Raw genomic sequence first — 27984 nt, forward strand, 5'->3', positions numbered from 1 at the left:
AACATTAGACTTTACAAAATAATAAAGGGACCATTAAAAGACCACTAAAAGAAAGAAATAATTCCAATAATTTTATCCATTTAATCAGAAAACACAAATTGATGGTGTGACTGCTTCATCCAGATCTAAACTCCAGATCGCATTGTTTAAATAATAACTGTGGTTACTCTGCTAGCATAGAAATAGCTCTAGCAAAATATTTTCTTCACAGATAAATAGAACAATCCATACATTCACAGTCTATGAGGGAAATGAGAATTACATTGGGAGTACAAATAAACACATAGCTTTGGTTTGGCACTATGCACTGCTGAAATACACTCGGGTTTGTGTGCACCAGAGGTGGATCCAGATTCCGGTAATTTTTAATGCTACTTGAAGCTAACTGGCAAGGCAGATCTAATGGTGTTGTTCCCATCTATTTGCCCATTTGGAGCAGGCACAAGGGATCTATTGTTCAGCCATACTTCCTGCAGTGGATTAGGAATAAAGCTCAGGTTGCTGTCTGGGTGGTGGTTGCAGGGAATCCATTGACATGATTAAGGCATTACAATGCAAAAGAGGAAAAGAGATTTTAATCTACCCATTATCTCCCCAGCTTTTTCTGCCAGGTAACATTTTTTTCTGCCAGGTAACATTTTTTGTATGCCAGGTAGCATTATCTGTTTCTCTCTTTATAACTCTATAGCACCATTTTAATCATAGATAGACCTGCCTTAATGTGAAACTAAGGATGTATTTAGAAGGCCTTGGAAGTCATTATATTTAAAAAGAAAACTTTGGGAATAGGAGCTTTAGGAAAATGTTAAATAGTTAAGATATAGCCAAGCAAATAGTTGTTATTACATTTAGGCAGAAGACTTTGTAATGAAAAATGTTTATGGAGATTTCATACTTGTAGCCTGGCTACAAAGGGAAGATACGGACAGTAATGGAGAATGTGAATTTATAGAGCACCAATTATTCATCACTAGGTCTCTGCCCAGACACCCCTAATGCATAATGGATATGACATACCTTATTCCACTTTTTAAAGTAAAAGTGGTAGCTTTCCTGTGAATACATAAATCCAAGACTTTGCCCTCCATGACAGAGTGATGGGCGGGGGGGGGGGAGGGAAGAGACAGTTTGGAGTTATGGCACCCTTGTCCTAGACGAAAGCAAGTGGTCACAGCAGGTCCTGAGGAGGGTTCAGTATGATGCAGTGAAGAGAAAGGACTGGGTAACGTGAACTGGTGGGAATACAGAGCTTTAAGATATGAAAAGGGGTAATTTTTCCAGAGAGTAGTAAAACTTCAAAACTCCTTAATTCAGTGCAGAATTAACCCAGCAATAGTTTTCAGCAATCATACGTGTCTTCTTCATGCAAATCCTATTCTAATTCAACCCTATTCCAAATAAAAGTTGTCCCACTAAAACCAAACTATGTCATTTAAAAATACATCTTATAGTTCTTGGTGAGGAATAAATTCCTCTTTTTAAAGAAGATAGGAAAACCTGACTTGACAGCCATCACAGAAAGAAGAGTGTTCTTCCTCCCAAAATATTAACACTCAAAGGACTGCAGGGATTACTGTGAATATTAATATAAACAAACAGGCACTGGAAATTTATAACCTGGTATTTATTTGTGAGTTCCAAGGAAGGAAGGAAGGAAGGAAGGAAAGAAGAAAGGATAAGAATTTTTAAAGTTCCATGGTATCATTTTAAACCTATACTACTTATCCTACCAACTACAGGTAGAACTGTAATGATAAATAGAAGTTTGGAAGTTTGAAGAGAATGAAGAAATATATTCTACCAAGTAATTTATTCAAACAATGAAAGGGCATTGGCTGAGTCAAGGTGGTTTTTCAGTAGAGGTAAACACCTAGATAAATAAATTGAACTAACACAGAGTAGGAGGTGGATGTTAAAATCTTTCTCTGATATTATTTCTCATGTTCAAAAAAATCAGTGCCTGAAATGTGAAACTTTGTCTTTACTAAGACTCAGATTCAGATCATCTTGACGATTGATGGCCATCTCAGCATTGTCTTGGCAGACTGAATAAAAGAAAAAAGAATCTCTTTTAGACAATAAAAGGGAAATATTAGTCATTTCGTACAAAAGGATATAATTATTTAAATTTAATTAAATTCCATTTCTTTGCAATCATCGGCATTAACACATAAAATTGAAGTTTTGTTATTAACGCCAAAGAAATAAGGACTTCATCCTTAATTATATTTTTCAAGTGCAATTTTAGGGCCTAATGCAGAACCTTCTGAAGATAACAAAAGACTCTAGTTGATGTCAGCGGATTTAGTGGGAGTAGGTAATTTAAAAATGCATAAAGGAGCTACTGAAAATACATAAGAATATTTTTCAAATCTTCTAGAATGTCTACTTCAAATTCTGTATAGTATATTGGTTATTGAGACTTATATCAGTAAGCATGAGTGAAATGAAAGGAGTTTTTTAAAGTTCGAGACTTCTGCTTCTGGAGTAAGTGAAGTTTTGCCTCCCATTTTTATTGGAAGCAGTCCTAGGTCTTTTAAAAAGCAGCAAAGCAGAGAAAATCATGAAGTATTTCATGTAGCATTTCATATTCCATATCATGTATTCCATATTTGGAATTCCATGTCAGTATTTAATATTTCATATCATGAAGTATTTCATATTCCAAGCCATATGGAACTGTATTGCTAAGGCAAGTTTTTTTCATGAAAACTATTCATATGTGCCAAAGTCCTTACTTCTTTTCCACGTAGTTTATTGCAGAAAATGCTTATTTCAAACAATTACTGATAAACAATATTAAGCCACATTCCATTAAATGCTCACCTGACAGTTTTAATTGGTTCAAGAGAGGCTGGAAAAGCACACTCATGGGTGGAAGGTGTGGTACCAGACATTGGTGTCCTTGTTTTTCTTCCTCTTACCATGCAAATTTGTCCTTCTTTTCAAAGAGGTGATGAAGAGCCACATGTATTTATTCCAAATAAGATCTAAACTCAAGGGCTACACTCCTGCAGCCAGCCAGACTACTCCTGGAGTCCTTTCTCACACCAGATGTCCCCGACTTCCCTGGGAGTCCCTCAGGCAAGGCCATGGATGGTGTCCATATCAATCATGGCCAATTCTTCCTCATAAGGCAATGTTGGTATGGTGCAACTGATAAATAACAGGTGGTCAGTGCAAAGGAATGTAGGCACATAACAAAGGCTGTATAGGGTTAAAACATTGGGATTTTGCCTGCAGCTGTCCACAATAAATATGCATAAGTTCATTTTTTGCTTAGTTATGGATTCATCCACCTGTTTTCCTAAGAGTGCCAGACATTTTGAACTCTAATTATTACCAGGTCCTATCCAAACTCCATTTCAGTTAACACAAAGGAAGTTGTCAGTGATCTCAGGGAGTGGGGAGCAGGGATCAAGCCATATGGAAGAGTTTCACTACCATATTTATATTACAGATTCTCATTTTTGACCTTACATTTGGTCTTTCTGCAAAGGACTTAAAAATTCGGTGCTGTTCTTATTTCTAGTTAGCTTTTTAAAATACACCTGTGCTCCTGTTAAATTATTCCAACAGATATTGTTGCAGGACCACAAAGTCAGTGGAGGGTTCAGAGCTGTGGCACCAGTGAGCAGAGATGGATGTTGCTCTGCTGATTGCTCCCATCTCAATTCAGCCTCCAGACTTTCCCAGGTCAGCTTTCACACTCTCTCCAGATCTGATTCAGCTGCAGAACAACATTGTCCATAAAGCAGATGAAGAGTTACTGCCACAGAAATGAGCACACTTCCTTCTCCAGACCACCTCTCTGCTCCCCAGTAACACTCCTGATGCTTCTTGCTTCCTACCTGTTCTCTTTGACTATGATCTTACCAGTTTATTCCTGATCTTTATCTCTGTTGCCTTGGTTCCCAGGTAAGGCCATAGGGTATCCTGCAGGCATAGTTCATCAGTAAATCCACAGGTGGAATCACAGCATTCAGAATTATAACCTTATCAGGAAAATACCTGTAATCTGTGAATGCTCCAGAAAACTTCACATTGTGATTTAACAAACTGAAAAAACCCCCAAAAAACCAGTGACAGCAAAGGAGTACCTAAATTCTCATGGGCATAACTGAACAGCTCTGTAAATAATCAGATGTACAAACTATCAAGCTATCAGGCATTACCAGTTTCCAGTGAGTTTTGGGATCCATTTTATAAATATAGAATTGCATCAAATAATATACTACTATTTAATAATATATTAATTATGTAAGCCATTATATTGTGCAACCTGGCCTTCTCTGTGCTCCATTTTCTCTCTTAGTGAAACAATCAGTGAAGGAATTTCTTGAACATGGCTACTCTGAATCATTATGCCTTATTTTATTGAAAAATCTCTAGTTAATTAACATCAGACTTATCTCTTTTTATTACTGTTTATTACATTGAAGATGTTGGCTAGTCCTGAAACTGAGGCAGTAGAAATGTGGTTTGCATGTTCACTGACACCTCTCTGCACAATTATTTACTGGTGTGGGTCACTTGGGAGGTAGATGTATGTCAGCCAGGTTTTGGGAGATTCATGGACATGATTAGCTGACCCTGTCCCAGGAGGCTAGTGCACACAAAACAAAAAGAAATCAGTCTTCCAGTCTTGGCAAGTAAATAGAGGAAGAGCTGGCTTAGACTTCTCTCTTTAATACATCTTTAGTTGTTAATTAAATTTCTTCATTACTGCTTTATACTCACATTAGCAGACTAAGCTAAAATATCATGAGTAGTTTTCTTCAATATTTTAATTTACATTAGTTGTTAGTTAGACCTACTTAGGTGACCTGTCAGTAACAGTCAATGGCTTGGAAATGGAAAAAAAAAAACCAAAACCAATCAGGAAGATTATTTCCACAAATCAGTTTGCTTTTTAAAGACTGGAACACAAAATTTGAAATATCTGCTCTTAAAAACACACTGGTGAGCCAAGATGTATTTCCTTGCTGCTGATCACTTTTCATGCAGCACTGTCATGGTTATTTGAAGAAGAGATGGAATACCCCCATTAGATCTGGATGGGGGAAGTCAGGCTGCTTGCTCAGGGTGCCCCAGGAGAGGCTGAGGAGGGCTGAGCTCTTGGTGGTCCAGGTTGGTGTTCACTTAACTGATCCCTGCGCTCTCTTTCTAAGCAGTCTGCAACCAAATCTTAGATCAGATCTATTGTCTTGATAAATGTATTTTTTTAAGAAAGTACACTAATTTCAGCATAAAAACACCAGGTGGCAATTTCAGCTTCTGAAAGTTGCTGAACTTCTGTGGACGTCTAATTATTTACTCACTTTTTTTTTGAGATATCAGCATTTTAGAAAAGACTATATACCCTGGTTAGAGATTTTTATTGGAATATGTTGTATTAAAAGACTGTGTATGCAATAGAGTATTAAATATTAAAACACAAGGCTCAATGCATTTTATATACAATGATATAATTATTCTTGCTATAAACTATTAATACAGTCAAATTGTTTACTAAATTATAAGTATTTTCCAAAGTCCTGAAAATAAGACATCTGATTACAAAAGAGTTCCATGTAACAGTTAAAGCAATATCCATATCCCCAGGTGTAAAGAAAGCTCAAAAACCTAAGCTGAATGAAAACTGAACAGACCAAAAGGGAATAAAAATACAGGCTGTTAAAGACTGCTGCAAGCTGATTTCATTCTGTGAGTAGAAGCCTGGTAATAGTCGATGAGCACCTGATTGAAAATAAGAATTGCTAGCAAGCAAAAACTGATATAAATCTTTCCACAAGTATGGATGCTGTTATTGAACTCTGGGCCCAAATGCCTTTCAGCTTTTTCTGGTATGGCTGGGAAATTTTAAGAGCCACATTTTCCTTTTAAAATAATACTCAAAAATAAAAATACAATAGGACGTCAGAAAAGAATCTCCTGGGAGTTGAATACTACTTTTCATTGGAGTTTGCTGCAACAAGTCAGACTGTACTTGCTACTGCTGAGAATTAAAAAGGTAATTAACAAAAACCAGGCAGAGATGCTTAACTGGATGAACTGGATTGTGTCTGTACAGCTCATATGCAATCCAAAAAGACTGCCAAGACAAGATGAAGACAGACTTAAGCCTCTGCTTTGTATTTTCCACGTATATACAAATACAGGCACACAAGATTAAAGCTACATTTTTAATAAAGTCCTATAGCTATAATAACTGAGGCAAAATTGCACTCGACTTTAGGAGCCTGGCCCCCATCATAAACTTTATGGATGAGAAGTTAGTAATTGATTTGGCTCTGTATTGAAGACACAGCCTTTTTTCTCAAAAACATCAGCATAAGCTGTAAAGGGACTTGTAGTTTATGGGAAAAACATGCATTGTAGAAGCATACTGATTTTACCGTAAGTGATCTGCTTCAGGAAGAAAGTTCTGCAAAGAAATATCCCCTGAACTCAATAAAAATATGAAGCACTTATTCCTAGTAAGCCTGAAATTTTTTTTGTTGGGATTATCTCATGCAATAAATTTGGAAAGAATCACCCTTAAAAATTAACTGGTCTTACTAAGCATCACTAATAATTGATTTTAAAATCTAACACATATATGCAAATAGAGGTTAACTTAGCAAGCAAATTCTGAATTTTGCGGCAAATGATTTTCCTTACAGATGAGCATCCGGAATAATTTCAGTGTGAGTGGGTATCAATAAAAAAGCCTTCAAGGGTACTAAGCAAGAATTTATCCTTGTCTTTCATATTTCAGAAGTAATGATTTTAAGAACCTGGAACAGAATAAATTATATAGTACTAATGCTAGCAAAACTAGTTCTGTTTTATCTAGTTAATGGTAGTAACGTTGCTGTGAATGTGGGTGCCAGTATTTTAATGATACATATCTTAGACATGTATCAATAAATTATATTTACATTATAAATTTTACAGTTTGAGAATTCTTTTAATTGTATCTTCAAAGAGCTTTAAATAATTTGAATAAAATGAAGTAAATCTAGATTATCTGAAAATCTTGACTGTTTTAATACTGTTGTGTGTTTCTGTGTGTCCTGAAATATTATGAAAATATTTTAATATTCAGAATATAAATCATTAAGTATAATTTTTCTAGCAGATGAATTCATTGTTCACTGGTGTTGATACTTCGTTGTTTTGCATCTGGCGTAGTCATTTAGAGATGTGCAGAGTCAGTGCAAAACATTACAAAATTAGAATCAGGTTTTTCCAAATCCCTTTATGAAAATGCTCAAAATGTAAGGCAGGAAACTGGAAAGTCACTCCCAGTGTCTTGTGGATCTCCTCTGGATACTGGGCTGGATTCTAATTTTATTCAAGTAAATTCTTCAGATCTGATCCTTTTTATTGTTAATTCACAGTCAAGTCACAGTCAAGGAGGAGATATATGGACCTGAACTCAAGAGCTCAGCCATGTACAGTGTGGTTTCTTTGAAGAAAAGTTAACCAGTGGTAAACAGGGGCAGACTCTCAATTATTCACTGTGGGGGTTTTTTTAGGCATTTGCTGGAATTCTTTCAAGAAGAGTCTGCTCTGTGTGCTTTGCTGGACAGAATACGCAAAAAAATACTAAATGCAGCTGGTTCTAATCCTCTGATAATTCAATCTACATGCATCCCTAGCTTTAACATGAACCAAGCCATCTGTAAAATGTTAGTTACATTAGAAGACGCAAATCTAGTTTTTGACCAGATCCGAGCCAATCAATACGTCTTTCTTTCTTTGATCTTTCTATTTTCTGGAATAATGGCAAGAAACCAAACCAAAGTCACCACAAAATCAGTCCAAGCCTTAATACACTCTTAAAACAACTAGAAACAGTTTTTGATGAGGGGCTTCACTGCTGGTAGAGTTTCTCTCTTTGAGACGTGCATTCCAGTGGTGATTCAAATTTTTCTGCTGAAATGAGAGGATAAACTGTACTTGCAATCATATTGCAAGCAGTAGGAATCCTAAAAAAGGTATAAAAGGCATATATGGCTCTCTTTGGCTTATTTCAGATGAAATCCAGACCAAATTTATTTAAATAACCAGTAAAGACAATACAGGAACTAACTGCAGGAAGAATGCTGAGAAAAAATAAACCACAGCCAATTCCAAGTACACCAAAAGAATTTTATTCATATTGTATATTCACATTACATTCAATAAGCACATTCATGTGCTTATTCCATACTCTCGCATTCCAGCTGTAATGTGGCTCCAGTAACATTTACAGATTACAGTTTGTGTTTAAAAAGCCCAAGGTTGTTTTATTAAAAGGTAATGAATTTGCATGAGAAATGCCATTCTTTTTGTGAAAGTCCCTTTATGCATCATGTAGTTTTCCTCCATTTGTGAGACACATATTATTGAGCAGGATTTTCACTACCCCACATTTATATAAGTGAGACATAGCTGAGTAGGAATGAGCATAAGGCACTGCTGCTGGAGTAGGGCAGTGTTTTGATTTTTCTTGGTGCAATTGTCCATGCAAGGGAGGGATGAGCAGAGTATGAAACTGGTGTCTGCCTACCAACTCCTCTCTCGACCTTGAGGAAAGAGAGTAACACTCAAAATGCCCTCAAGTTATTTTTCTGCCTACATACAAAGACTGTTCAAATGCAGCTCTTCACTTTCTGCTGAAAGCAGCATGTTTTCAGCAGAATTTCTCCTATGTACATAAACCCATAAGGCACAGAAATCAAGAAAAAGATTACTAACTTGGTTCCATGTCTGTTAAAGAGAGGCTGCTCTATTCCTCTAGTTGTCAGGCATAATTAATAAGTTTTCCTCCACAGTTTTAGGGTTTTTTTCTCCCTGTTCCTACAGTCCTGTATTTTTCTTGCCATCTTATTAATGCTTATTAGCTTTACAATACAGTTTTTGCAGTCCTCAAAATCAATCACTTTTTTACTGACATGGAACCAGCTAGAATAATTTAAAAGCTCTTCCAAACACCTGCTATTACAATCAAACCTCTACTGCTTCATTTACCTGAAACCCTTATAGTCTGTGTTGTGGTATTTTCATGTGAACTATTAACTAAGGTCTACTAGTGCCTGATGCTTTTTGCCTTTTCCACTTATCTGGTACCTTCACAGTCTCCTGTTAAACCAGAGGACTGGATGCTCATCCCCTTCTTCCATGCTGGTAGAAGATTTGGGCAGACTCTGTTGTTTAATCCACTCTACTGCTGTGGTGTGCCATGGAAATGCTTTTTTTCTTTTTTCCAGTTTTATGGTCAGTGCAGGTAACTGGTACTCCCTGCTCTGAAGGATACTGGTAGGCTGACATAGGTAGGGAGGGACATGACAAAAAGAACATTCAGTTCTGATCTCCTGGGCTTCAGAACATTACCTGAAGTACAAAATAGATTAGCAATCATACTGAAATTAGAAAAATATGAGAGATTAGTCAATTCCACCTTTCCTATGCTGCCACCTGTCCTCTCCCAGCAAGATTCTGGTTTGACAGACTTTGTAGAAAGAACACTTAAAGGAGATTTTGATCTTCATAAATTTTAACAGCTGAAACAGCTCACAATGGTTTTCCACATGAAAAAAATGCTGGCAACATGTCTAAATCCTTAGATTTGGCAGAGGAAAATGGTATGTATAGCCAATATTATTTGTCTGGTGCATCTTTTATTCAAAACCAAAATGTCATTTGGTGTCATGCATACTTCAACCAAAGCATGCAGAGATACAGAATGAAAGAGAAAACCTTTAAAAGCCTTACACAGAAACGGAGAGCAGTGGAACTTTGAAGTCACTATGAAGCCATTAGAAATTTTTCTGTTTTAATTTGAAACAAAGAACCTTCAGAATATCACTGCCAGTTGTGAAGTGGGACTGGAACAGACAGTCAGCATGGCAGAGCCATCTGAGCCAAACAACCTCTTATATCTCACTGTAAAAATGAAGATTTTGAAAGGATTAGCAGAGTACAGAGGAAAATAAACCATTTAGAAACATTTAGAAATGTCCCCTGAAGAGGACTGAGTGTTCTGTTCTGAAATATGGTGAAGGAGTGTACAGCACATGAAACACCATTCGTAATCTTACAGAAATGGTTAACTTGAGACATTTCTATCAAATTTGACTCTGTGCTGTTCCTGTTTTCCTCAGCTATGAAGTCCTAAAGGAAACTTACCCTTCATAGTTCAAGCTTTATTTCCTTATAAGATATTATACCTCAGAAAATGTGGAGCTGCAGAACCTAATGCCAATGCCCTGAACTACCTGTGGAAATCTTACCTGCCCTGGTTGCTGTTCAAAGGATGAATTTATGAGCACCTGGATATTAAATGAAACTTTTGTCTTCAATGCCTGTCTCACAACAACACTAGTTTTTGAATGGCATTTTTCTTCCTCTTTTGAGAAGTATTGCCTTTGCCTGTGACACCATTTATGCATCAATGATGCTCAGGAAACCATTTTCTCATTCCTTGTTTTTCCAGTTTTATGGTCAGTGCAGGTAACTGGTACTCCCTGCTCTGAAGGATACTGGTAGGCTGACATAGGTAGGGAGGGACATGACAAAAAGAACATTCAGTTCTGATCTCCTGGGCTTCAGAACATTACCTGAAGTCTGCACATTCCCTGTATGCAGAGTACAACCTGGGAGTTGTGGCTCTGACACATGAAGGATTCTGTCAGAGCAGCATGTTTTTGAAGAACAAATGTCCTTATTCACCAATATTATATTTAAAACAAAATAAAAAGACCAAGTTGCTCTGGGCACTCACCTTTGCCTCCAGCACAATTTCCCAAGCATTACAAACCACATAAAAGGACAAAGGATACTTCAGTGCCAGTCCAGAGAGACCTGAACCAAGAAACACCTTTTCAGGATGAAGATCACGGATTTGAAGATCGTATGCCTGAAAGAAGGTAGAATTTTTGACTTTCTTATGTTATCAGGACCAACTTGAAGAGATGTTAGCCAATAAATGATTTAAAGCCTACCCACCCAAGTGAGGAAGGCAATCCCCGGATTTGGACGCACAGTCAGTGTTGCTGCCATCTGCTGTTTTCACGTAGAAACATAAAAAATTTCAAATCAGTTCTTCCCCCTACCACATTTTTTCAACTTTTAAATGCAGTCATATAAGCAAGATTAGAGGGAAAGCTTTCTTTTTTGCAATTATTTATTTAAGAATGCTAATTTTCTAATTGACCTGAGAAATTTTCCTTTAATTTACTTCTGCTGCCTATTTCAGGGCTGGGCTTGGGGTTTTTTGGATGGGTTTTTTTTACATTAATTCCCATTTGACCTAAAGAAAAAGGTTGTCCACTTCTGCAGAAAAGCAAAGAAATCAGATTAATAGGGGAAATAATGTATTCATTTGGGTGTATTATATACTTTCTATGAGTAAATTTTAATTGGATGACTTGCATAAATGGAATGTAAATTTGTCTAGAGCACAGCATGGGTTTGGTGCTTTAAAAGCCAAAGTTCAACTCCTGATGTCATTAATTAGGAACTATAATTAGTAAATGTAGGGTAGGTAAAGGAAATTGAAACAAATGGGCTTCATTAACTATTCTTCAGGCACAGGTAAATATGAGTTCATTCACTGCAACTGTGCACTGCATGCCTGAGACAGCCTAATTAGGAATAAAGTAATAATCTACTGCCTTTGACTACAGAATATCTAACTCCCCTGGTTACATTTGCTAGGGACCCATGGCTAGGAATCATGGTGCAAGGCAGGTTTGAAGTTTCCCCTTTGAACTTTTACAATTTTGGCCCACAGAAAGACCAAATATCACTGCCCCTGTTTCACTATGAGCCCAACTGACGTTGGAGGTCTTCTCAAAGCAGGAGATAGTAAGCTGTATCATTTTGATGACCATTAAGAAACCATTAAATTAGAATTTCATCTTCTTGATTAATTGTGATGATCCTAATCTTATTAATTCACAAAGACACAATCAGTTGCCTCATCAGACTTTGCAAGTGATACACCATTTCTGTATGAGCCATCTGAATGGTGTGTGTCTCTGAGCTGGGCAGAAGCTCCTTCCTAGACTTACATCTTCTCCTGGGGCAGTAAATGTCTGATACTGCAGATATGGAAGATATCAACACCTGAAAGCTCAGTTGTACATTGTTGGTATCCAGAGAGCAGCTTTGCCCTTAATCAAAGTTATCTATTGATAGATATTATTGCAAAACTATTATCTTTTAATGGCAATAGGTTTTTCCCACTTTATTTCAATTTAGCCCATGCTGACCTGTTTTTGGTCTTCATTCTCCAGCCTATGTCTTACACTAACACTTATCTTGTTGGTGCTCTCAGCCTGGAAAAAAGATGATCACTGTGCTACTCACTGAATTAGGGTGCTAACATTATCCTTGCTAAAGGAAAACATCCCACACCTGCTCTGATGGCTAATAACCAGGCAATAGGATGGTTGTCACAGCTTAAAAAGGTAGAAATGGAAATGGGAAAGAATCCCAAACTCCCAGAGGTGACAAGGCCAAACATAAGAGATAAATCTGTTGCTGAGTACAGCATAGCTGAAAGACAATAAAAGATTCCTTAAAGTGGGCAGAACAACAGGACAAAAGAAAAACAAAATCTCCTAAACCACATCTGTTCATTTTTTATTATGGGGTGGGCTGCAGACTGCCAGCCTGTTTTAAAATCAACACTTCACAGCAAGAAACTACACAGTAATGTATCACTTCTCTGCAGGCACTTCCTTCCCCTGACAAATGGTTCAGGCACAGTAATCGCTTAACCAGAACTGCACCGAGGGGCGACCAGCACTGAGAGAGAAGGATCTATAGGAAATAAATCTGTATTTATTTACAGACACATACACAGGCACACAGCTTATTGTGCAGAGCAGCTTCTTATTGTGGAAAATGAGCTGTATAAAATGCAAAGCTACGGGAGATGTTTTAACACTCAGGGGGGAAAAAAATAAATTCCACATTTATTCTGTCCCCAAGGGGGATGTCCATAAACTTCTCCGCCGAAAATCAGCTCCTCTTCCAGCAGTTTTAAGACTTACTAGTTAGCACTCCTTGTTAACATCACTAACCTGCTAGCCTTACATTTTCCTAGTTTTTCTAAGAAAGGAGAACAGAAAAGGGATTGTTCCAGAGATCATCATAGTGCTCCTGAGTACAAGCTGAAGCACATTTTTTCCTGAGGCAGAGAATAAACTGCACCCTAATGTAAATGGCTGATACAAAGCCAATACACCAATTTATGCCTCAGCTAAATCCTTAACTTAGCACTTATGTAAGACATTAGACTTTTATAGCACTTGGACCAAGGTAGGAATTCATGAGGAGCTCACTAATTTGAGAAAACAACTTGTGTGCTTTTCAGTATGACAAACCAGACCACTTATCCAATTAGGGAGAGATGAAGGAAGATAAATTCTATTTTTCCAGCTTTCTGAAATGTTTTTCAGATTTCCTCATTTAATACAAGCTTGATACAAAGCTGCAGAATAAAATTTTTAAGCTGCTCTCTAGTGAAATGCTAAGCCTTTCCCCTCATGAGAAAAAAGGTATTGTGCATGCAGGGTTTTAACTATCTCTGCTCAAATTCTGCCAATTTTTAAATGTTTAGGAATCACACTGAATCTGCTCATTCCCCACCAGGGCTGGTGAATGAATTAGCACTAGAGCTCTGCTATTTTTCTTTTACTCAGTAGTCACATTTGTAGGAGACTACTATTTTTTTAACACATTACTGTAATGATGGGAAATTTAGCATAAGCTAAGAGAGATTTGTAGGTTCTACACCTGAACCAAAATGTGCATTTAATGAGGACCCCAGGAAATGATATGGTCCTTGCCAAAGTGTCATTAATGGCTTGGAACTGAAATTTTGGGATAATTGACACAAAGAAGCAACCTGTAAGCTGGATTTTTCAGGATATGGATGCTTAGCATATCCTCAAAATGAAGCCATCTCTATTAAGTTTCCATTATGGAGACCCTCACAAATCATAAGTATCTTTAAAAAATTTTTGGCTTTTTGAACTGACAGTAAATTGTATTTGTGCTATTAAATGAAGACATCTCCAAACATTTGGGAACAACTTTTCAAACTGTGATGAAAATCTATTTGCAATAAACTGAGAAACTAGATGTGCAGAAGTGAAACAAAGACCAGCTCTACATAGCTGCAAAAGTCAACGTCTATGAGTTTTTATGTTAATCAGCAATGAAGTAGTAGCACTATAGAGATAAGACTATGATCCATCCTCCTACTACTACAAAAAAGTCTACCTAAATAGAACTTAGCCACTGGAAAGCTTTTGGAAAACTCTGATATTTTTGTTTTGGAAGACGATTTCTGTTCTTACTTTTTAAGACAATGGGAGAAGACCAGGGGATGCCTAGGCATGCTTTAACATTAGACCTCTAGGAACAGTTTATAAAAACTGAGTGAAGCATGTACACAGCAATATCAAAACTGGCTTCTAAAATGCATTCTACAGGAGCTGCTTGGTGTCTTTAAAAAATGAATGAGGATAGACACAGCAGTTAATTCATCCCCACTTAAAAAATCCTAGGTCATATTTTTGTTAAACACATAATTAGAAGCCTTAATGGAAGTTCTCAGTTCTCAAGTCCCTGACAAGTCTCTTAGTGCCTTCCAGCCCATTCACTGTTACAGGTGCTGATTCATGCCCCTGGCTAATTTAGAGGGACTGAACCTTTGGCTGCTTATTGGGGGAGGCAAAATCCCAGCCCAGAAAGAAAAACAGCAGAGATTCTATGTTGGAGGTAAGAGAAGTAACCTCTATAAATCATGAAGGAGTAATTTAATTTTCCTCTAGGTCAGGCATCAAATCTTTTCCCTTACGTCAGTGACTCCTGGGTACCTGAGACTCACTTGAGAGAATTAAAAATATCCAATACCTTATGGCAAGCCAAAAAAGTTGTTCTCAACGTTGATCTTCAAAACAAGGCATCATAAAGAACCCCACCTATCTGCAAAGGACAATGTCTCAAATGAGCATGGGGAGAAATCCTACACCGATTACACCATCAGCTGTGGGGCACAGCTGGTTACAAATAGCATCACCTCTTCTCCTTTTCCCAAGTCTGCAGGTAGAACAGGAGAGAGGCAGGATCAGACTTCTGGGGCTGGATCAGACTTCAGGCTTTCTGACTGCTCATTACCATCTGGGCCATCTGGGCTCTTGCTACTCACCCTGAAGAGGTGCACCAGAAAAGCTGCAGGAAGGAGAAGAGTCCTGTGGGAAGTACATTTCTCTTTCTAACCAGTAAGATGAAGTGGCTCAGGTTCAGACTCCCAACTTCATGTACAAGAATCTCAGCAATTTTATTTTCAGTTGTTCATAATTTTTATGTTTGCTCAGTGGAAAAATGCTTAAATGTAATTTACATTCAAGCCACCAAAAGGTTATAAACAATTCCCAGGCTGAAGGCTGCCAAACGATGTCAATTCAAAAAACCACCAAGACAAACACAGGTATTCTTTCAAGAAGTACTTTTCAAAAACCTGCAGTCCAAGGAAAATGTGCCAGAGAAATGAAACAATGGGGAAAAAACAGCCTATTTCCTTCAAGGGCTGTGTAAATATATCTGGAATGTGTGTAGCCTCCGCTGTGTATTTCAGGGTGACCTTCTCCTGGGGTTTGCATTTTCCATAACTTCCCTCTGGTAAGAGGGAGACTCTGTGTGTACATCCAGGTCCCCAGCTAGGGTCTGTCAGCCGTGCCTGCTGCAGTCAGCACCACCAAACTGATTTAGTGCAGCTGAGGCACTGGCTCCTTGCTCACCAGCTATTCTGAGAGGCAGAGCTCAGGCTTTGCCTGCTCCAGCACTGGTCCAGCTTCCTCCTGAGCCAATGGGAGTCACAATGGACCGGGCTGCAATGCAGGGAGAGGGAAAGCTGCAGGAAAGAATTTAGATCTCCCAAACTGTGAATCTGTCAAACTGATGTAAAATTCCTGCCCTGTGGTATCACATTTATCTTTCTCTATTTGCTATCTGTATGTGCAATAAAGCACTGGATTTTTAACTGATTTGAAAGTTGAGATGGGATATTCCAAGCTTACTCCAATCTTGAATAGCGTTATCTTTCCTTAGCATCAAAACATAAATTAGACAGAGACAATCACTGAGCTCGTTAAAACTTTGTCCCAACTCTGGGTCATGTTTTTGAATCCCTGTCAACAAAGAAATAGAAGTTAAACCCCTTAAAGCACTATACAATTTGTCCCTCCTCCAAGTCAAACATTAGTACTATCCTGGAGGTAAGAAATCACCCTTTCTGAGGGTTTGCACCTGGAACAGTCATACTGTTAATCAGTTTACAGTTATGTTAAATAATTTGCCAGTACCTGTCTGAAACCTACATAAATAAGAGTATTTTTTCTGTAATTATAAGTTCTTCTGCTCATCAGCTAAGTAAAATTGTTTCAGATTATATACATGTGGCCATATATGTATTTACTAGAGATTTTTCTTTTGCTGAAGTTCTGCTTGTGTCTTATCTATACTGCTATTACATCTGTTGTGTACACCACAAAGAAAACCAATAAATAAATAATGCTTCAGTCAAAACCCTACCTAAATGTACATAGCATGCAGAACTTGGCTTAGACTGAAGAATTTAACGTAAGAATTTAAAAGCTGGAGTTTGTCCTATTTTTAAGTTCTGCATAATGTTTGCTCTTCAGACGTTCCTATAACAAGTCACATTGAGATAAACTTCCTTTCCAAATTCCTCAGTTCTGTTCAGTTCCTTAACTCTGCAGTGATATAGCTTTACTTTTAAAATACTGGAACCAAATCTTGGGCTTTCAACAGTACTCCAGTACCATATTAATGTTCAACATAAGATTATGGAGAACTGGTTTTCTTTGCAGCTCTTTAACCTTTTTGTATACTTCTGTGCAAGCTCTGCACAACACAGCTAATCAAAGGTATTAATTCAGGCTCCTAACCAATTTCAGTAGGGATTAAACATATAGATAAGGATCTATGATGCCATCTTCAGTTCTGAACCTCCATTTCCAGGCTATAAAATAGAGGCAATACTTACAAACTGAAGGATGTTTGCAATACCTCAGTTACAGGTGTATCTCAAGGATGGTTTTAAAGACCTGAAGGCAGCAGCTGGGCTTGCTTTGTTCAGTTGGGGTTTTTTGTTTAACAAAACAGCACACCTGATGCCCACAAGTCCCACGTGAAGAATTTACATAAGGCTGTGCCTCCAGGGAAGGGACTTTTTTTCTGAAGAAAATTGTGCACAAGTTCTGAATTCTCAGGGCACTTTTCCTTTCCTAGCTTGAGGAGATTTCTCTCAGTGTACTCCCAATGCTCTGAGCATCTTGGAAACCTGCCCTGAGGCAGGCAATAAATAGGGGGTGGGGAGAGAGGACTGGAGCTGTAGTGCCTGGTTCTTTTTGCTTTTGTTTGTAAAATGAAGCATTTTAAAGGGTATTTTGACTGGACTATACTGACTGCAGGAGCCATTTCTCATAGCTAAAAGACCACGAAAGTAGCCTATATACAGCCGTTCTACAACATACTCCGTGTGCAGGTAGGAACACCTAACACCTGTTAGGAATTATGACCAGAACTTAGAAGCTAATGGTGGCTCATTTATAGCAGATCGATTGCAGGGCATCTTTTTTGACAAGACTACAGGATGCATGATGCTGGATTATTAGTGTAGTTTTGCAGGCAGCTGCACTCAAATTCATTGCTGTGGCAGCTGTTCAGTAAAATTTGCTGGAAAATCCAGTGGAGATTAGGTTTTGATGAAAAATTTCAAGGCGCTTTTCTCTAATGTGGGCGAGCATAAACCTCCTGGGTTTATTTAATATTGCAGATCAGCAAGATAACGATGCTTTTGCCTAAGCGGATGGAAGGTGCTGGGAAATGTGGGCTGCTCCCAGCAGGTCTGTGCTGCTCTCCAGCTCCGCCGTCTCCCCAGTCCTGTTCAACAACATCCACAGCCTGTCATTAGAGAGCCCAGCTGCAAATGCCAGGGACGTGCTCGTGAGGCAATTACCCACGTCTGTGTGTAACTGCAGCACTAGCCTTGAGTGCATTACAGGGAAATACTTATAGCAAAACAGGATGTTGCGATTGGTACGGAGCTTTTCCTGACCAAGGAGAAAGTGCGTCATGCAACTTGATGATGTTGTTTAACACACGAAATCGCCTTGGCTGGGCGATTAGACAGTACGAAGCATGGCTGACTTGATTTTCTGGTCCTACTTTTTTCCCTCGGCATCAAGCACATGGCGGGAAGTTAGAGGAGACGGTCAGGAACCCGGCTGGCTGGAAGCGCCGGGAGTGACTGCTTATGCCCGGCTGCAAGAAATGCGAGGGTACAGAAGTGACAGTTCCTCTGGCTTAACATCAGTGAGGAAAAACTTCCCCGAACTAGTATGAGCGAGCATTTTGAGATTCATCTAAGAAAATCTGTCTTGGTTGCTGGGGTGAATACTTTTAAGTCGCCCAATTAACTCTCCCACAGCCCGCCCGATAGCACAAGCTTTTGAAGGTGATCCGAGGTGCTGCTCCTGGCCGGCCCACGCCGGAGAAGGCGCGCTGGCCCCGGCACTGCCGCTGCCCCGGCCGCGCCCCGCGCCGCGTTCCGTCCCCTCCGCGCTCCCCGCAGCCCCGCGCCCGCCGCGCTCGGGGGCAGCGGCCGCAGCTCTCGCGGGAGCCACGGCCCGAGGCGCTGGGCGCTGCCCGCCCGCCGGCGGGAGCTGCGCGGCCGGCCCGCCCGCAGGGGAAGCGGCGGCTGCCAGGGCGGGCGGAGTCGGAAGCACGACAGCACGGGGCGCTGGGGCGGCGCTGGCGGCGGGGGCGGGAGCAGCTCGGCACTCACTGCCGTGCTGGGGTCGCGGCGCAGGGACGGAGCCGGGCAGCGCCGGCCCCGCAGCAGCACCAGAAGCAGCAGCAGCAGCGGCAGCAGGAGGAGGAGCAGCAGCCGCCGGAGCCGCCTCCCGCCGCCGGGCGCGGGGAGCCGCTGGAGCCGCTGCCCCGGGCGGCTTGCGAGCGCCGGGCTGCGGCGCCGCCGCTGCCTGCCGCCGCTGCGCGGGTGAATGAACCTGTCCCGGCCGACCACGACGGCGGCTTCGCCTCGGGCTCCGGCACCAGCCTCCCCCCGTACAAGATGGACGGTTTCGCCGGGAGTTTGGGTGAGTGGCGGCGGGACGGGACGGGGCGAGGTGCGGGCAGCCCGTGGTGCGGCGGGGCCCGGGGCGCGCACCTGCGGGCGGCGGGGATGCCGGACCCGCGGGCTGGGACTGCCCGGGGCCGGCCGGGCCGGTGCGTGCGAACACCGCCCGCGGCGGGAGGGGAGGGGATGCCAGCGCGAAATCTGGTCAGCTTCAAACCATCTGTTGCGAGAGCTCCGGCTGCACTTGCCTTCTTTGTTCTTCCCTCGCCGTGGGTTTGCGCTTCCCCCAGCTAGTTGCTTGGCTTTGGGCTGATGGCTCGGCTTAGGTTGTTAGGAGTTTTTTAAAATGTTATTTTGTTTTATGTCTCTCCCTTTTGCTCCGGGGCGGGAGGGACGCCGTCGGTCCGGGCGCAGCGGGCCCGGTGTCGCAGCGAGAGCCCCGGAGCGCCCCGGGAGCCGCGGGCAGCTCTAACCCTGTCCCGGCTCGGGGCGGCTCCAAGGGGATCGCAGCACCCCTGGAACCTTGGGGGCGCTGGCGGCATCCGTGGGAATGTTAACGGGGCAGTCGGCTCCTTCCCGGTGTCCGAGCATCCGTCCGTGCGCCCGAGGAGCCCTCCTGCCTGCCTGGGCGGCAGGTTCCTCTGCCGGGAGCCGTGGCGTGATCGAAAATATTTACTGCTTGCTCATGTAATGTTGCCAGAAAACTGATAGGCTGCGCTCCCTTCAGTTTTGTGAAGGCTGCGGCAAATTTTCATCAGTTTCTTGAAGCAAAAATACTCCACCAGCCCAGTTTTTTACTTGTTTGGGAGACAGATTGCATGTAATACTAAGTTATCCTGATTACAAGTGTGAACTGAAAATGTATCCAAATGTAAGAGTTGTAAACCAGGTAAGTTTCTAGTTCTTCACATTATAAGACCATTGGCTTTGCAGTGCTGCCTACCTGCTGCTCTCATCGTATTTAGTGCCGCTGCATCTATTGCAGGCATTTCGTGATCAAACTCACTCCATCTTTTGTAGAATAATAAATCTGTGCCTCTTAAAAATAAGATTAATAATTTTTACATTGCTCCCATAAAATCTGTAGTAACAGTGAATAGTTCTCAATTTTCTGGAAAAATTGACTCATTTAAATACTTCTGAGTGTGATCCTAACCTTTCAAGTTTTTGAAATGTCAACTCCAGCATTTTGGGCATCTGTCCAAACCAAACTGGTGCACCATAATTAACAGTATGCTTTGGTAGTTTGGCTTTTTGCCAGATATACTGTCCTTGCTCAAGTAACTGCCATGGCCATTTTAGATCTGGCGATCAGAAAGCAACACATGGAGGAATTGCACGGGTTCTGTTCCCTGTTTTCTGAGGGAAGATTGTGCCTGTGGGTGACATATGCAAATGTAGCATGGTTAATATTTATGAACCTCTTAACCCAGTAGAGGAACGAATCACCATATCAAAGCACACAGATACTGCTTTTAACTCATGCAGTATTGGCCCCGTGGGGTCGATATTTAAAAATAACTGTTTTCTGTTGGAAGTAGGAAAAACTCAATTATTATGAAATAATAAAGCTTTCCTTTCTCGCGTGGAGTTTGCTCCCTGAGCAGTGGCATGGGACCATCGGGTGGCCCAGCACCTTGTGCTGGAGCCGTGATGGGCTCACTGGGGCATCCCATGTGTCTTATTAAGGGGGGCTCCATCTGGACCTTTAATTTGTTTCACTGTTTGTTCAGGAAGGCACTGTGATTTTTATTAGAATTTAATGAGGATTAAGCTCAGCTCAACCTTTTAAAGTGTGTATTATGATTGTCACTGCTATTTGGCCTTTGATTTTGCTTTTGTGGCAAGCACTGGTGCGCAGAGGTTTTCTGGACTTGGGCTGAGGAGAGGGCATTCCCAGAATCTCTAGCTTTGAAGTGTGGAACTTTATGTGACTTTTTTGTTTCCAGGTTTGAATCATGCTGCTTAGTCCTCTTCTGTATTTATAATCACTTGTTGGCTGTTCTAGCTGCTAATGAGCACATAGTGTTCACAAAGATGTGTGAATTGTTCTGAGACCTTTTTTTTTTAAACATCTCTAATTAAAATCTAATGGCTTGAATTTAATTAGCTGTCTGCTAAATGTCTTTTAGGAAGGCCATAAATTAATGTAATTTAGAATGAAATGTAAAAATTAATTAAAATTATTGTTGGCAAAACTGTGCTATCTATGTATGTGCATGCTCAACCAGTCAAGCAAGCTTATTAGAGAGCGAGTTGTCCTTTTAATGGCTCTTGTCATTATCTGGAAGGCGAAATGTTATTACAGATTGTGCCCTCTAGCACGGGCAGAAATACCTTCTTGCATGTCTCTTGCAGTTGAAAATACTTTACGCAGCTGTTTTCTTTTGGCTTCCACATTGAAATTTTTATGAGAATAAACAGATGAAAGAAACCATTTTATATGTAATTTAGAAAATTGTTTTGGTTATTGGCTTAGTAAGTGCTTATGCAGCACTCTACTTAAGAGTATACAATTACTGTATACAGTAAAAAAAATCTATATGTTATGAGTTAACTTGCACAGTTAAAATAGGTATTGATTATTTTGATAAAGCACTGAGTTACTTCTCGTTTGCTGTGACTTCAATACCTTTAGAATATCCCAATGGTAATTGGATCCCATTTATTGTCTCAAGTAGGACAGTCGTATCTTACATTTGGCATTTCCAACATGACGGTTGTCAGAGGGCTCAATGGATTCTGGCCATCTGCTTTTCCCGATGCATCCCTCGAAGTCAAAGAATGTGCTTCTGAATGGGAACAAGAAGTCTGTGAACTTGGACTGGGCGCTTGGGCTCTTGCCTTGTGCCCTGGCTGAGACAGGAGCACAGCATGGGCGTCTGGCTCTGACACTGCCAAGTTCCCTTGCCTCTCAGGGTCCTCATCAAAACAGCCTGAAGATATGCATCAGGGCAGAGAAAGCACTGCTGATTCTGCCAAAAGAGTCAAGCAGAGAGTTCTAGCAAAAGGAAAAAAAAAAAAAGGCAAGGAAACAAAAAAGCCCATGTGGGAAATAGTGCAGCTAAGGCTGTCAGGAAACGTAATCCTGCTTCATCCCTCGCTCCTGTCTGTTCTGCACTGCTGCCCTGTGTCTCTTCCACTCTGTCACCGGTGTCTGCGGGCCCGGGGTGAGCTGGTTCAGACATGCCCATCAGAGGGCTGCAGGACTGCAGAAGACTGACAGTTTTGCCAGCACTAATTTTGATTTTTAGGTATCATCACGGATTATATTACTTTACTGCCTTGCTGCTTGCCCCTGCTGTTTTGGTGGGTTTCTGCCTAAATTTGTTAGCGAGTAGGAGAGGCATGACAGGTGGTGGGAAGGAAGCAGTGGGAGCAGGGGGTAGGTGGGACCAGGTGGCGCTGTGCGTAGCTGTCAGCTCTTAGGGCGACTCTGCTGTGTCGTGTCTAAGGTGGGAGATCTGCTAGATTTAGACTTAGGAAGAGCCAGCCCTGACAGGCTGCCTGGGGCTGGTGAGGTGTGCTCTTGGTGGATAGTTGTCCATTGCTTTTAGCAGCTGCATTGTTCTCCCTTCTGAGAAAGCTTCTGCTAGTTGAGCTCTGTAACAATAACTCATGGTAAACAAAGATACGGAAACATTCATCAGATTATATTTAAAAAATTGCTACAGCCTTTTCCAAGTTTGTCACCAGTGTATGCTAACAACATGGAGGAAAGCATTTCAAAAGGACTCTCTCTGTTATTGAGGTCTGTGGCAGAATAGTAACTCATAAAAAAATGGAGAAGTCTCAACTTCTCATTTCAAACTGTGGTTTCTGTGCAGCTGTGCAGGATGCCCTGAAGGTTAGAAGGAGTCTTTACTGAAGGATTCTCTATGGTTGAAGATATTTTCACAGAGAAGTTAAAATCACTCTTGTCTTGAAGTCTCAGGCAAGCAGAATAATTTAGGATTTTTTTTAAAGATTGTTTGAGCCATTGCATTTTGTTTTCAGAGAAATAGAAAGTAAAGGAGAGCTGGGATTACTAAGTGGAGACCAATGCTTTACTCTGCTGATGTTGTTACTGGATGAAGAACTGGAGACGTAATAAAAAGTTATTTTTTTATCATTTTGCGTAGTATCTACATTTTGTTCTGTCACTGTGTATGTATTGCTGATAACTGGTTTATATGCTAACTGCTTACTGGAGGGGTGACGTGAAGGTAAGTTCATACCATTTTCCCCCACTTCTTTCCTTTATTGTGCAGAAGCTGTCTGTGTCGGGTAGGTTCTGAGGCAGTGTTATGAATGTGTGCTGCTCCTCAGCCCTGGAAGAGCCAGCAGTGTCTGTTGAACCTGTGGCTGTGCTAAAACCCAGTAAGGCTTCTCCAAAGCCCCTGGTGCGTGGGGGCAGAGCTGCTACAGGGCTCAGGGCAGCTCAGGCAGAGAGGATCTTGTGGTCATTGGTGCTGTGAGCCTGGAAAGCGTGTGTGCATCATGATTCATCTCTGGCTGGGCTTACTACCGAGAAAAATGAGTGTGTGGGGTATTTGTCATTTATTTGGGCTAGAATATTAGGTTTTATCGTTGCCCGTCTAGACTGCAGAAGTGGCCGTGGTGCTGCAATGCAATTGCTCATAGCAACAGCGAGCTCAGCCTAATTCACAGGGCTCTGCTTGTGGGATTGCTCTGTGCTATTGTCACTGTGCTGGTCTTCTTAAAAATAAAAACTTTGGCAGGACATCATTCTCCCCTGCCTGAAAAGGATGGCCTTGGCTGGTGCCAGGGGAGAGTAAACTCCAGCAGCAAGGAGGGAACAGGCTGTTTGCTTTAGAAACTTGGTGGTGGCGGCTCACCTTTTGCTGAAGAGGTCTTTAGTTCTTGTGCAGTGAGAAGGAACCCTTTGCTCTCTAGCCAGCTGAAAAGCAAAGGATTTTGTATTTAAAAAACCAATCCTATTTTTGCACAGAGCAATTGGCAATATTTGCCCTCCTTGTGAGTAACACTCACTTTTACAAACAACAAAAAAAAAGAAACAGTATCTCAAACACAGGAGTCTATTAGAACTCCTCTCCTAGAACTTCTCTTTCCTTTAGAAAGGCTTTTCGTGCTTGGGGTCCTAACAATAATTTCTGGCCTTACAGTGTGTTTTTCTTACTCTTCAACTAAATACTTTCGATATGGCAATCTGTTATCTGACAGGATTGTCTCTTGTCTGAAGAACCTACTCTGAAAGGATTTTTTCCTTCTATGCTTTACATCATAAAGTATGTAAGAGGGAAAAATTGGTCAAGAACAGTGTTCCTAGAAATTCTCTGAAGCAGCATTTTGTTTTGTAAGCAGCGTTGTTATTAATCATGTTGTTAGTAAGTACAGGGTGATCTGCATGTCACTCCTTGCTCTTCAGAGCTGCTTCCCTTCCTGGTGTGGTTTGTATCAATTACCGAGGTTTATTTTTCCCTTCTCTCTTTAGGTTCTTGCTAAACCTAATCCTTAATGAATGTGATTGTAAGGCCAAGAATGTTGTTGCTGTTTTACCCACACATAATGTAATGGGAAGGGTGTTAGAGGATAATTAATTTTATAGCACATGGCATGTATGATGACAGTGCAATACTCAACACCAGCAGAGTGACTGCTCTTGCTGGTGTTGAGTATTTCTAGTAGGGACATTCTTCTGTTTAGGAGATGAAAATCACATCATAAACAACTTTTCATAAGCTTCACTGACTTCCTTTTCAAGCAATCTTCCTGCAGATACTTAGGAGCTCAGGTGGAAGGACTGCTCACCTCGCTTTTCCTCTCTGTAAACAAGTGAGCATCAGCAGTTTAAAGAGGAATTACTTGCCTCTTTTTCTTCATCTGTTTGTTTAAATTGATGCAGAATTCTAGTTTTCTGGACTTTTCTTTCATTGAATGCTGAAGGATGGATAACTGGACACCACATGGTGATGTGCAGTTTTTTCTGAGAGTTTGAGTGCTCTTTAGGCAGTACACATGTGAGCATTGAGATTGCAAAAGCTTGTGTCCATGAAGCAGCTTGGAGGCTGAGCTGATCATTCAGTCAAAGAAAGTAGATGGGTGGTGCTCATGGAAGGGTGGGATGTGGAAAGCAGCACCATAATCATTAAAAGCCTGAGTTTATTGCTAAATCTTGGAACATACAAACATTTTTTTCTCTTCTTGTTTTGCCTTTTTCTTTTCTTCCTCCTTCCTGCTCCCCTTCTTATTTTTATTTAACTTTATTTTTTTTTTTTTCTCTATGATATAAGCATTCATGCTACAAACCATCAGTGAGCGCTACAATATTCTTAAGTTTTCTGCCCTAAGACTTTTTACTGGGTTGGATGAACTAGGGTTTTCTTAATTAGTTTTTTTGATTGTTTTGCCTCTCAGTGGGTTGCCTCCTTTGCTCATCCTTAGCAGTTTCAGCCTAACTTGTTTACTAAATATAGCTGTGTCTTGTTGTTTAACTGCTGGTTTCTCGACCCCGTTCCTGACTCTTTAATGGCTGCACTGCTCTACTCTGCATGACAGTGCTGTTCATTGGGAAGGACAACTGTCTTTCAGCAATTGCTTGGAGAATCCAGTTTCTTTCTTTGGTTGGTGGTGTACACTGGCTTTCTGCCCCATCTGGTGATGTGGATTGCATGCTTTTGTAGCTTTTTAAGCAAGATATTTTTGAGTGCAAATCTGTCTTATTGTAAAAGTAGGCTTACTTTTTGTATTTAAATACCTCTTCTTAACTTTCTGGAGCTGCTTGTTCTTGTGAGTGACTCTTATGCATAATAGAAATGCAGAGTGAGGGGCCAAGAGAGGGAGCAACAGCTATGCACTGTAAATGGGTATGATATATGTTGGATATGATATATTTTGTACAATTATGTGGAATTTCTAATGTTGTATTAAATTGAAGAAAAATGCTCACTGTTGTCTGTCACCTGGTTCTCTCGTTTCACTGAAGCTCTACTTGCAGCTTGTAAATGCAGTGCTTCAGCCTGGAGTTGGTTCCCATTTCTCTGGCCAGTTTCTCTGGGCTTAGAAAATACAGCAGGGGAAGGCTGAAACCAAGACTGGTTTATGTTTGATTGTATTTTGGATTTGTGTAAACAGTTTTAATGCATCAAGCTAAATTGGCAGGCTTTCATAATCCTCTGGGAAAATTAGGAGTTTGAAACCCAGCGGATAAATGAAAAAAAATGGTTCTAAGCCCCAGATTTGGCTCCCTAAAGGGATGCTGTAAATTAGTTAGATCTAGAAATATGATTTAGTTAAAGTAAATGAAAATAGGTTTTCGTGGGAGCCTTATAATTTTAAAGACAAAAGACTTGGATTTCTTTTTTCTGAGTTGAGACACAAAAGCGAGAAAATGGCTGTTGACAAGAAATTTATGTTTGCTGTCCAAACAAAGAGGTAATGATTTCACCACTTTTTATAGTTTTTAATGAAATGATGACATAATGGTACTAGAAATTGTTTTAAAATGCTTAAATTCAGTCAGTGGCTGAGGTAAGCAAGCCTGCACATGCATAACTAATTTAACAGTCCCAAACATACATAAGATGAATGGTAGAACTTTTTGTTCCCTACAGTTTACTATATATTTTTTTTTCTCTTGAGAACAAAAGAAAAATGTTGCTTTTACATCAGAGTTCTGATGAGCTTTGTGCTCATCACTGTAGAAAAGAACAGCAGTAGGGTGGCCTTGAGTTTGCTTCCTTCCCCCTTATTCTTGGTCACAAGCAGACCATGCCATTTTCTTAAGATGTTTCCTGCTGTGTGCATTGTATGGATCTTTCCTTCATTAAAACTCCAGATTTGCATTGGCAAGCTCTGTTAAAACATGGCAGAGTAGATTTCAGTTTTACAAGTTCAGGTTTTGAGGGAGGATGCCACCTCCCCAGAGTAACTTTTTTTGTGTGTTTATTACATATCTTACAGCAGCTCTGGCTTCTGTAACCAATAGGCAGACCTTGGAGTGGCTTTGAAGTGTAGATGTAACCTGTCAGGTAGGGCACAACTGACTGAATTCCTTCCCAGGAGCAGGTGTTGGAGACCTGGTCACGTGGAATGGAAGGAGAAGGGTCACTGTTAAAGGTTGTCTTGTGCATCTCTGGTTTGGTGGAGCTGTGGTGAACTCACTCTTGGAGCAGGAGCAGTTCTGAGGTGATCTGAGCCCACATCTATCTGGGCTTCTCTGGGAGCAGAGTCTACTTCAGATGTGTGAAAGTGCATTGCAACTGGTACGGTTTGGGAGTTGTTTGGATGCAATTTGATTGAATGGAATTTCAGAAGAGCATTTCTAAAAATGTGCTTTTCGGTATTTCCAAAGAGAGGTGTGGAAAGGAGGAACCTCCAGCAGTAGGAACCATAAATTAAACTCTTTCAGCTGAAAGATTCAGAGACATGGCAATACTCGTGTCTGCATAGTATCACTTAGCTTCTTTAAACACGAGCTCTAACAAGGAGGTAATTACAACTTTGTTTAACTATGAAATTCTGCATCGAGCTGTTCTCTCCTCCTCTCCCAGCATGTGCTGTGCAAATGCCATCAGAGAGACCTGGCAGGAAATCAGTGGTTTCTGTGGCTGTGATGCTTGCTTTCTGAATTCTAAATGTATCCATTAAAGCCATGAGGCAAGAGGGACAATAACAGGCAGTACAAACTCTGGGGTTTTTTAAAATAATTTTATTTTCTTTTTTATATTCTTTCATAGGATGAGCATGAAGCAGCACTGAGTCCATCTGCATGTCTATTTTCTAAGCGTTTAATGATGGCATTTTTCTGTGAAAATTATATGACATATTTAAGAAAAACATGTTGGCAGTGCTGATCTCCAGATCTGGGT

At 40.7% G+C, this 27984-nt stretch overlaps 1 protein-coding gene and 1 long non-coding RNA gene across 4 annotated transcripts in view; one reads left to right on the top strand and one right to left on the bottom strand.

Moving 5' to 3' along the window:
- Positions 1-8207: 8207 nt before the first annotated feature.
- On the bottom strand, positions 8208-16245 carry LOC138107195 (uncharacterized). Of its 3 annotated transcripts, none has more exons than XR_011149300.1 (6): positions 15068-16245; positions 14902-14973; positions 12246-12311; positions 10978-11034; positions 10754-10833; positions 8208-9915 (listed from the first exon to the last, which is right to left on the bottom strand). It is a non-coding gene; the product is annotated as an uncharacterized lncRNA (long non-coding RNA). The 3 variants fall into 3 exon arrangements; XR_011149301.1 differs by having other exon boundaries at positions 10754-10888; XR_011149302.1 differs by lacking the exon at positions 10754-10833.
- Positions 16246-18831: 2586 nt separating this feature from the next.
- EML4 (EMAP like 4) overlaps positions 18832-27984 on the top strand; it is a 150249-nt gene continuing 141096 nt past the window's right edge. The window contains exon 1 of the mRNA XM_069009684.1: positions 18832-19172. Coding sequence (XP_068865785.1) covers positions 19148-19172 — 25 coding nt within the window. The 5' untranslated portion in view covers positions 18832-19147. The remainder of the gene's footprint in view (positions 19173-27984) is intronic.

The sequence above is a fragment of the Aphelocoma coerulescens genome, chromosome 3 (assembly GCF_041296385.1).
Source record: "Aphelocoma coerulescens isolate FSJ_1873_10779 chromosome 3, UR_Acoe_1.0, whole genome shotgun sequence".
NCBI lineage: Eukaryota > Metazoa > Chordata > Aves > Passeriformes > Corvidae > Aphelocoma > Aphelocoma coerulescens.